This window comes from Nicotiana attenuata, unplaced genomic scaffold (genome assembly GCF_001879085.1).
Source record: "Nicotiana attenuata strain UT unplaced genomic scaffold, NIATTr2, whole genome shotgun sequence".
NCBI lineage: Eukaryota > Viridiplantae > Streptophyta > Magnoliopsida > Solanales > Solanaceae > Nicotiana > Nicotiana attenuata.
Genome location: NW_017670429.1, coordinates 571,593 through 582,917, shown reverse-complemented (window position 1 = coordinate 582,917; position 11,325 = coordinate 571,593). Strand labels below are relative to the sequence as shown.

The 11,325-nt window shown below is 36.1% G+C and overlaps 1 protein-coding gene across 1 annotated transcript; it reads right to left on the bottom strand.

The window, feature by feature from the left end:
* Positions 1–740: 740 nt before the first annotated feature.
* Positions 741–3,446, bottom strand: LOC109239285 (hexose carrier protein HEX6). Its single transcript, XM_019405827.1, has 3 exons — positions 2,911–3,446; positions 2,492–2,814; positions 741–2,154 (listed from the first exon to the last, which is right to left on the bottom strand). Exons 1-3 carry the CDS (start codon positions 3,044–3,046, stop codon positions 1,084–1,086), a joined length of 1,530 nt encoding a protein of 509 aa, XP_019261372.1. The 5' UTR covers positions 3,047–3,446; the 3' UTR covers positions 741–1,083.
* Positions 3,447–11,325: the final 7,879 nt, after the last annotated feature.

Sequence of the window (11,325 nt, the reverse complement as noted above, 5' to 3'; positions counted from 1 at the left end):
AAAGGCGAACAATATTTCGCTAAGGGTCTTCGTACTTTTAATATAGTATAGATAAATAAATAATAATGCCAAATAATTGGAATAGAGATAATCTTTTATTGCTGATTTTATTATCTTTATTACTCATGCTTCTTCTTGTTTTGAGAAGCTTTTGTCTTCCAACGGTCAACCCGAATTAAATAAAAGGACGACTTTCCTCATTCATTTTATTTGTGATTTTGATTACTTATTTATTGTTTTTTGAAGCACCGTAGTCTTTAACAAAAAATAGTTTCTTGTACGAAAGAAAAATAAAATCATAACTAAACTCTAACACCCTCAAAGTAAACTCTTTGATTGTGAAACTCTACGCGATCCCACGATGGTAAAACATAAGAAAAATACGGGTACATACGTCTTAGATATTAGTGACGCCCTTTAAAATCGTACAGGATTAGCACTAAATCGGACAATACTAATGGACGGTACTGTTACATTAATTTCATAAATTAGATGAGATTACATCATTAAAAACATCGTCATCAGATCAACTTAACAAAGATAATGGAGTAACAACTATTCGTCATTATCCATTCTCCCCAGATGACTCTTGGCTCATCTATTTAGATTTTTATTCATGAGCCCTACGTAAGATATGACTAAAGGGACAATTACATGCTTCAGATATGCGTCCTTGCTATTTTTCCCCGGAAAAAAAAGAATCATTAGTTTTATTAAAGCCGTTGATATTTACAAAAATATATCAAATTGCCCAAATTTAATGAGAGGGAAATAATAGGTGCTATTACAAATTTACTATTGAGTACATTGACAGAAAGCTCTATAAAAATCAAACTAAAAAAGAGATAATTCCTCTAGATGAAGAAGTATCAAAATTGTCATCTATTTCAATTACAAGCCAACTTACTTCATAGCCAACAAGAGTATCTTAAACTAGTACTATTATATTGGAAGGCCAGTGAAAATTTGTGTTGCTCGGACTCTTTAAAAATGTCACACTAAAGTGCAGTATTTTTAAAAGTGACGCACTCCGCAATCTTTTTGAAGAGTCCGAACAACATAGGTGAAAATAGTTCGGTCTAGCTAAGTCTCAACCTTCTCGAAGTCTTGTTCATCACAAACAAATCTCTTCCAAAACCAATGATCCCTCCAGATTTTTTCCATATTTTCAATTGGCAAATTCCTCGTCTCTGGCAATAACAAGGACACAAATCCAGTCATAATAGCAACCCATCCACCAAAGAAGAAGAAAATTCCAGATTTGAGGTGGCAGAGCATAACCAAGAAAGTCTGAGCAATAATGAAAGTGAAAATTAAACCAACAGCCACTGTTATACTTTGTGCTGCTGACCTTATTTCCAATGGAAAGATTTCACTTGGAACTAACCATCCTAAAGGACCCCAAGACAAGCTAAAACCTGCAACATAAATACAAATCAAGATCAAAACCAATAGCCCATATCCTTTACTCAATGCTCCTTGATCTCCTAGTTTAGCTGCCATTATTCCCCCTATCAACATTTGGGATATAAACATTGTGATTCCCCCGGAACTGAACATAGCTCTTCGCCCGACCCTATCAACTATCAATAATGCTAAGAACGTCGCGCTGGTTCCTACCACCCCTGTCACTACAGCAGACAACAGTGATGCACTTGCACCTAGACCTATTGTTTGGAACAAAATTGGAGCGTAGAACGAGATCACGTTGATTCCTGTCACCTGCTGAAAAAATGGTATTGCTATTGACATAACTAGTTGAGGCCTGTATTTACGCTTAATAATTTGCTTGAAAGGGTGCTTGACTGTTTTTGACTTGTCACTTGCTTTGATGAGATCATCTAGTTCTGTTTGGACATCGAGTGTACCTCTTACGCGTTGTAGAATCTGCTTAGCTTTTTGATGATCTTTGCCATGTTGAATTAGACTGTTTGCTGTTTCAGGGAGAAAAAGTGCTCCTACTGTTAGAATCGAGGCAGGAGCTGCAGCCATTGCCAAGGAAATTCTCCATCCCCAACCGCCTTTAATCTTTTCAACACCGTAGTTAAGAAGGCTAGCTGATAGAACTCCAATCCCTACACAAAGTTGGAATGCGATATTGAAAGATCCCCTGTACTTGGGAGGTGCCATTTCTGAAAGGTATAAAGGGACTGCCTGCAGGCAAATGATATTTGTTATGACGCTGGTAACATGAATGAATAAGTTGTGACGTTATTTTCTCCATATTTTATACTCTCTTTTTATATAGTGGATTGCTCATCTCTGCGTGTGGATGTAGGCCAATTGACAGAACCACATTAAGTGTATGTGTTTCTTTTGGTATATTTCTCTTTTGTTGCCTGATTTATAGTCGTTGAAGTTATACTTTGTTAGCTTTCACATGATATATGATTATTTCGATCATAATATAAGTCTGTCCAGAATATTGTGCAAATGAAAGTATACAGCTAATTACAATATATAGAAGGCACGTTAATAGGAGAAAGTGTACCTGGTTTGCAAAACCAACCCCTACCCCTAGCAGGACGCGGCCAAGTAATAGCATGTAGATATTGGATGCTGCACCTCCAAGGGAAGAACCGATGAGAAATGCTATTCCACCGATTAGAATTGATGGTCTACGGCCAAATGTCCGAGTGATAGGTGAAGCAAAGAAGGAAGCAATTAGGCCAGCAATGTACAGTGAGGAGGTGAAAGAAGTCAGTAGTTGGCTGTCAAATATACAGTAGTTGCTTATTTTGGAGACTTGTTTCATCTTATTATACACATCTGGAAAGAATTTCTTCAGAAACGGCTCCATAGAGATTACTCCACCTTTAAAACACAACAGTAAGTTAGTAAGAACTTGACAGTTTGTCTTTGAATGATGTTAATGGTTATTTAAAAGTAAAAGTGTATATTGAAAAGAACCTGAAATTCCAATATCATAGCCAAAGATGATTCCTCCAGTAGCAGCAACCATTGATGATAACACCACAAACCATGTAATCCTGCCATTGTATTGGGCAGAGTTCTCACTTGTACTTGGCGCAATACCAACTGCCATTTTTTCTCGTCAAATTTAAATTCTCCGAGTCTAGAGGTGATTAAGAGTGAAAATTCCGAGCTAAGAATGAGAGCTCTGATTTAAGGAGCATGAATGTATAGGAGTTTAAGGTAAGAAGAATTCCGTCATGACTGCTAATAAATCAACATCAGTACATAAATTACATAGGTCAATGGGTTGCAACTGAAAGGCGATATCTACTTGTTGGACTTTAGGGGCATATGACCATTAATGCTGAGTTGATTTAGTCATGCTTTTGACTTTCTTGTCTTGTTGTGATGCCATATTGATTTACTCCCTCCAGTATTATGGCAAATAAGTTAATATAGTTCTGAAATTTCTCCAAAAATCTATTCACCTCATAGAAAGTGGCAAGTTATATGTTCTTTTTCTTTCCTTGTAATAAATGCAAAGAAGAAACCATCACAACTATATAGACTTGGACAACTTGGAGAAAAGAGAATACCCTTAACCTAATTTGTCCGTTTGCATGTTTTCATCAATACATCGGATCATCAATAAATTTTTCTGAATTGTTAATGAAAATAATACTCCCTGCTATCACTCAGAATCAATGCGGACTTAGTGTGGACAAAATAAAATGAATGCAAATGATCCATACAGGTGACATCAACTAGTTGGGATTAAGGTTTAGTTATTGTATGGCAGATTATGAATAAAATGCAAAATTTGGTGATCTTCTAGTTTTAGAGAACCCCATTATTTCAAGGGGCACATTCTTTGTCTCAGGTAGTAGAAGGTACAACAAAAACATTGTTATTACCGCGATTCAACCCCCATAACAGAAGAAATTACTGGAGTTGAGGTGGCAGAGCATAGCTAGAAATGATTAAGCTACATAAAAATGAAGAAAATCTAACTGCTACAGTTAAACTTTGTGCAGCTGACCTAGTCTCTAGTGGATAAACCCCACAGTTTAAAGTGTACCACTTGTTCAGACAACCATGGTCCATGGTCCCTTAATTTAAGTAGCATTATTGCTCAAATCAACATTTACTTATGACAACAAATATTTGGATTCCTCCAACTTGGCCGACTCGGTCTATTACCAATGAGGAGAGCAAGATTGTTTCAGCACCAACAACTCCAATAGCCATTGCAGATATATATGAGTGATGCATTTCACCTAATCCAATTGTTCTTAAATAATATAGGAGCATAGAAAGAGATCACTTTAATCCCTTAAACCTGTTGGAAAATTGGGATTGCTATTGATATGATAAGGTGAGGTCTATGCCTCTTTTTTACAAAGTCACTTGCATTGATGAGGTCATCTAGTTCTTCTTTGACTTCTTCTGTTCGTCTGTACTTCCGCGCCAATAAAGCTCATTTCTTCAACAAAAGGTATCAAACTAGTAGCTTGGTTGGCGAAACTTCTAAAATCAGTTTATTTGGAGAAGTACTTTTTTCAAAAGTACGTTTCAAATAAAATACTGATGGCGAGAAGCAGTTTGTGTTTAGCTATTTAGTTTGAAAAGTATTTTTGAGTAACAATTAGTGTTTGACCAAACTTTTTAAAAGTGCTTCTAAATGTATTTTTCTCAAAATTACTTTTCAAAAAATGCTTTTGGAGATAATATTTCTTTTCTGCTTTTTCTTAAAAACACTTTTTTTCATTCCAAAAATTTGGCCAAACATCTTAATTTAAAAAAAAAATGTACTTTTGACAAAAAAAGTGCTTTTGCCTCAAAAGAAGTTTGCCAAAACATGCTAAAAGTGTCTAATACAAAAGAGAAGCAAACATAAGTGTTGATCCAAAGAGTCTGAGGCGGTTCCAATTATGTCGCTTTAACAAAGGACTAGAACCCAAAATATTTCCCGTTTTGCATTTGTTTGATTTTGATTTGTTTTATTCCTTCATTTGTTCAAGGGAATAGACGTAAGATCAGAAACAGAAAGAACGCAGGAAAGTTAACTTGAGCAGTAAAACCTTGGTCTTATTATGTGGTAGCTAGTGTTGGTGCTATTTATACTTGTAATGCAAAGTCCCAGATTTCTTTATAGTCCTTTTTTCTTCTTTACTTTGTTGTCTTTTGTAAAAGACAAAGTGTCACTCATCTATTGTAAAAAGTTTCTTTCTTCTCTTTATATTGAATTACTCTTTGTTGGGCTTGTAAAGAGTTAGTAAAAGGGAGTGATCTCGCGCACATGAGAAATTGGTCCTGAAGGCAAAACGGGTCGATTTGCCTCCTCCCCTTGCGTGCGAGATATACATGAGGCCTAATCCAAATCTGATTTTGCTAAAATTATTTTTTTCATTTTTTGAGCTTACCAGAAAATTGTCCAAATACATGCTTACCAAAATATGTCCAAATTCATTCTCTTTGAATTGAATTTTGTAACGTCCAATTTATTTCTTTGTAACTGTCATGCTTTAAATTTTGTAACAACTGTGTTTAACTTTTATAACAACTGTAGTTAATTTTTGTAACGGTCCCATCTTTAATTTCTATAACAGATACAAATTAATTTCTTCATCTGTAACTGTCCAACAACTTTGCATACGGAAGACAGTCTTCTTTGTGAATTATCTAGCACGAAAAAACACCATCATCTTCTCTTCTTTCTGGGCAATTGTTTTGTGCAAATTCTAAACTTTTCAGCCACGAGTGCACGTGTTTGGAGGTGCTGTGGAACCTTGGGAAGCGATCGGTCTTAACGATTTGTACCTAGTCAGACCGAAATCGCTTTCAAAGCAGTGGCTTGCTACGACACAATATTTTTTCATAAGTTGTTCTTGTTTCCTTCTTGTTCTTGGTCAATATTATCTAGTATAGCGATTTTTACATATAATATTGACTAATGGCTAACACTCTGAACAAACACTTCCTGATCTGTCAAAGCTTGAGCCTTTAGATGGAAACAATAAAAAACGTTGGTCCCGAAAACTTTTAATTTTCTTTGAATAATTAGAAGTTGATTACGTTTTGTTTAATGAACCTCCTGCTGATGTTTTTGCTGATAGTTCTAATACTATTGCTACTGTTGTTGCTGATGATGATTCTAAAAAGAAATTTGAAAAGGATAATAAAACTGTTCGAGGGCATCTGCTTAACCATATGACTGACCCTCTCCTTGATTTTTTTTTTTATAAATTATAAATATGCTAAAGTCATATGGGACAGTTTGAAGAAGAAATATGATGCAGATGATGTGGGAAAAAGAAGTATGTGGTTGGGAAGTGGATCAAATTTCAGATGGTTGATGATAAGTCAATCATGGAGCAGGTTCACTGAGTATGAGAACTTGACTGCTGATGTTTTGAACGAAGGCATAGAGATGTGTAAGATTCTTCAGGCTAATGTTCTGCTTGAAAAGTTTCCACCTTCCTAGAGTGATTACAGGAATAAATTGAAACACAAGAAGAAAAACTTAACTCTTCAAGAACTGATTAGTCACATGAGGTCTGAGGAAGCAAATGTCTCAAAGATAAGGAGGCAGAACGTCTTAAAGATAAGATAAAATCTCTCTCTCTTAATTTTTCTAAAGCTAACCTTATGGAATCTTCTAGTACTTTTGTGAAAGACAAGTTTAAAGGAAACAGAAGAAAGGAGAAGCAGAATTACTTCAACAAGCCGGAGGGCCATATTCAAAAGTCAAAAGGACCTTGCTATGTCTGTGGAAAAATTGGTCAGAAGGCTTTTCAGTGAACCAGAGACAAGGACAAAGCTCAAAGCATGGAGGAAAAGCTCCAGTCCAAGCTAACCTTACCGACGGCGGTGATGTCATTGTTGATGTGGTCGTTGAGGCGAACATGGTGGCTAACAAGACTGACTGGATACTGGACACAGGCACGTCAAGACACCTTTACGCTAGCAAGGAGCTGCTTCACGACTTTGAGGAATCTGCTGATGATGAGTATGTCTACATGGTAAATCTACTACAGCTGCAGTTATGGGTAAAGGAAAAATTCTCCTTAAGTTAATTTCCGGAAAAACCTTAGCCTTGAAGAATGTTCTGTACGTACCCTCCCTTCGTAGAAACTTAGTTTCTGGTGTGCTTCTTAACAAAACAGGTCTCAAACTTGTTTTTGAAGCTGATAGAGTTGTTATTTCTCATGGGGAAGACTTTGTTGGGAAGGGTTACCTCAATGAAGGTTTATTTGTACTGAACATCGCTCAAGAGATTACTAATAATGCTAGTACTTTCAATTCTGCTTATATTGCTGAGTTTATTGACTTGTGGCATGGTAGACTAGGTCATGTTAATATTGCTTCTATTAAAAGACTTAAAAAATGAAATTAATTACTGTAGTTAATGTTGATAATTTTTCTAAGTGTCATGTTTGTGTAGAAGCAAAACATACCAAAAGCGTTTTAAGAATGTAACTAGTTGTAAGACAGAATTGCTTGAACTATTGCATTCAGACTCAGCAGATTTCAAGAATACTATTAGTAAGGGTGGAAAGAATACTACATCACTTTTGTAGATGACTTTTCTAGATACAGTAAGGTATATCTTCTTAAGTCAAAAGATGAGAGTGAAAGTATGCTTTTGAAATACAAGGCAGAAGTAGAAAATCAATTAAACAAAAAAATCAAGAGACTTAGGTCTGACAGGGGTGGTGAATATAATACAAATACTCTAGAAGCCTTTTGTGAGAAAAATAGTATTATACATGAGGTTAGCGCTCCTATACTCTCCAATAAAATGGTACAGCCGAACGAAAAAATAGAACCCTTAAGGAAATGATGAATTCTCTGCTTTTGAGTTCGGGTTTATCTGATAATATGTGAGGGGAAGTTGTTTTATCTGCATGCTATGTTCTTAATAAAGCCACTCATAAGAAGTTAGATAAAACCCGTATGAGTTATGAAAAAGGTTTGCCCCTAACTTGAAATTTTTGAAAGTCTCTAGGTGTTTGTCCAAGGTTGGTCTACCGGATTTTAAACCAGTAACTGGTGGACTCAAGACTTTTGATGCTATTTTCATTAGTTTTGCTCAAAATAGTGCTGCGTAAAGATTTACGTCTTTCAATGATAGTTCTATTTGTGAATCTAGAGATGCAAAAAATTTTGAACATGTTTTTTCATTGAAAAATAATGTGCCTAGTGATATGCCTAATAATGCTTCTATATCTATGTCTGTTAATTCTCGTATTTTGCCTTCTTCTAGTGTTACTGCTAATGAGCATGAAAAAGAACTTAGAAGGAGTAAGAGACATAGAATTGAAGCAAGCTTTGGTCCTGACTTTGTCACTTCTTTCTTGACTAAAGATATTGATTTTGATATTTTGAATGATGAATTTGTGTCAATCTATTTAATAGAAGAAGATCCTAAGACTTATAGTGAAAAAATAAGGTCAGTAGATGCTAGTTTTTGGAAAGAGGTAATTAAAAGTGAATTAGACTCTATAGTTTCTAGTCACACTTGGGACTTTTTCGATTTGCCTAAAGGTTGTAAACTCATACATAGCAAGTGGATATTTAAGAAAAAATTGAGACCTGATGGTACAATTGAGAAATATTAGGCTAGACTTGTTATTAGGGGTTTTAACCAAAAGAAAGGCATTGATTACTTTGACACTTATTCTCCCGTAACTAAGATAACGACTATTAAACATTTGTTGCTTTAGCCGCTATTCATAATTTAGTGATATATCAAATGGATGTTAAAACGGCTTTCTTAAATGGTGATTTAGAGGAAGATATCTATATGACTCAACCTGAGGGGTTTGTAATACAAGGATAGGAGAATAAAATATGCAAATTGAGAAAGTCTCTGTATGGTCTAAAGCTGCCACGACCCGAAATCCAGCTAGTCGTGATCACACCTAACTCAACTCACTAGGTAAGCCAATTAGCAATAATCCAACTCAAATGAGATTTTACTGATAGAAATAATGATAATATAACTGAACTTTTATGTAAATCCCAAGGACTGGTAGTACAAATCATGAGCTTTTAAGATTAGAGTTTATAAAGCTGGTATGAAATAAATACATTCGAAATGTACATAAATAGGTTTTTATAAATCTGAAGCTATCGTGGACAAGAGGCAACTACAACCGAAACGCAGGTACATCCTTAATGCCAGCTCCCGAAATACACAACAACATCAGCTCCAAAATCTGCAGGCAAGGTGCAGAAGTGTAGCATGAGCGCAACCGCTCCCATGTACTCAATAAGTAACAAACGTAATCTTAGGTTGAAAGTAGTAACGAGCTTGGACAACAGTCAGATTCCAACACCGATAGCCAAGAATAACTCGTAACAATATAATAAAAGTAGTGTCGTGCCCCCTTTTTTCCCTCCTCGCGGAGAGAGGTCCGGGTTTCGACATTCATGGGGTCTAATGACTCATTTTCTTTTGGCAATTAGGTATTTGAAGAGTCGCCACCTATTGGATTACGGTGCGTTAGGGAAAATAGAATGATTAACTCTTGGATTGGTTTGCATTACCAGAGATTAAGGTAAGGCCTCGAAGTAACCTCGAGGGGAAGGTGTTAGGCACCCTCTCTTGGTCCACAACTGTGGGTCCCGACCGAAATTATATTCACAAATTAGTCCATTACAAATAAACAGTTGGATCAAATAGGTCGCAAGCACGTTGGATAATAAGATAAAGATTTGGACAAGCTGTAAAAACAAAGGTTTAAATAAAAGAGAGTTTTGGTAAATGAGGGGTCCTAGGTTGGTTATCCAATAGGATCACCCCACACAATGTCCGGTAAACACTCCTCGATGAGGGGCTACATGTGACATTAGCGCATAGTCATCACATCCCATATCTACCCTTCCCATCCCCTTAGTGGTCATGCAAAGCGAGTGTTTGGTCAACGATTTCTATTGCGTGCTGCTACCCGTCCCTTCTTAATGGTCCTGGAGGGAGTTAGGACCTCTACCTATAGGTGGTTCTAGACGGACCCCTAAGGTTTTAAAGGTAAAAATTCTAAGGCGACAAGTAAAACACTTAGGACATTCAGGACATAAAAGGAAGCAATTAGAGGCTCAAAGTTTCCTCCTCAAACAAGCACATAAACAACACGACTCAAGCACAATTAAGGGCTTTTATTAGATAGTATCTTAAGGCAGGATGTCTAGGTGAATATGCAAAAGATAAGCACTTTATTTTTTAGACCCAGAAGTAAAGACCCTAACAGTTGACTATTAGTCTTTAAAAGCCTGTTAAGATCAGAAACACATTAAGCAATAGAAACAGTTTCAGGATCACAATTTTGAAAACTCCCTAAAGGCTTGCCTATACGCGGAGTACTGATGATTGCATTGTATAGTAAGACAGGGCAGATTTTAAAACATACTTTTGAAAATCCTATGGGCATGCTGTCTAATAACGGATTAAGGCAGTTTTAAAAGACTTGTTTCAGAAATATAAACTACTTAATTGAACCAATTCAGAAGTGAACTAGGCGTGGACTAGGTTGAATCATTTAGACTAGTTTAGATTGACAGGCAGAATTTTGAATATGGTTCCTTACAGGCATGATATCTAATGTTGATACTGATGCAGACATGAAAACATACATAAACACTTTCCATAATCTGGATTGAGTCCTATAGGCATGACATCTATTAGTTAATCTGATTTAAAGACATTGAAGGCATGATTATTTGAAACCTATAGGCATGGTTTCTAGCATGGTGAGATGACAAAATGTAAAGCCCTATTAGCATGAGTTCTACTTGATAAAGCAATCAGATTAAATGTAAATTCCTATGAGCACGATATCTACCCGTATTACCCCATAAACATGTATCTATCCATCACTTTCACTAAATACCCCAATATTTATTTACAAGTTATTACAGACTAATGAATGAATTACATAAGTAAATAAGAAAATAAGAAGCTATTCTATAGGGAGCCTTCGATTAGGCCCGGATGCCCAAAGCCTCCAATGACCTCAAATGCCTCAATTCCATAGACAATGTCATAGTCTAGGTGCATTCCCTAAGGATCTCAAGGATCCCGGGCAGTGCTTACACCTAGACTTAGTAACCAAAATTGAATAAGTGCAGTGTGGAAAGGCCAACTTCAGTATGCCAGAGTTCAGAGGGTTCTCAAGAGGATCCCAAGACAGTACACATACTGGAGAGGGCAGAACTTATTGACTAGGAGTAGAGTGAAAGTGATTGACACAAGTTGAAAGGTTTTAGTGAAAAACTATATTAAAGGAAGTTTGTTTGAAAATGATTTAGTAAAACCATAGAGACTATTTGAAAAAAAGATTGGAGTAGTCAACAAAAGTCCAAACACAACACCTTAGGACAGGTTCATACACAGTGAGGAGTCACAAC

Bases quoted from the DNA above. Each gene is read 5' to 3' on its own strand.
- LOC109239285 (XM_019405827.1), bottom strand. From the start codon at position 3,046: ATGGCAGTTGGTATTGCGCCAAGTACAAGTGAGAACTCTGCCCAATAC. The intron at 2,815-2,910 runs GTTCTTTTCAAT...TGTGTTTTAAAG, and splicing joins CTATGATATTGGAATTTCAG to GTGGAGTAATCTCTATGGAG. The intron at 2,155-2,491 runs GTACACTTTCTC...ATTTGCCTGCAG, and splicing joins GGGTTGGTTTTGCAAACCAG to GCAGTCCCTTTATACCTTTC.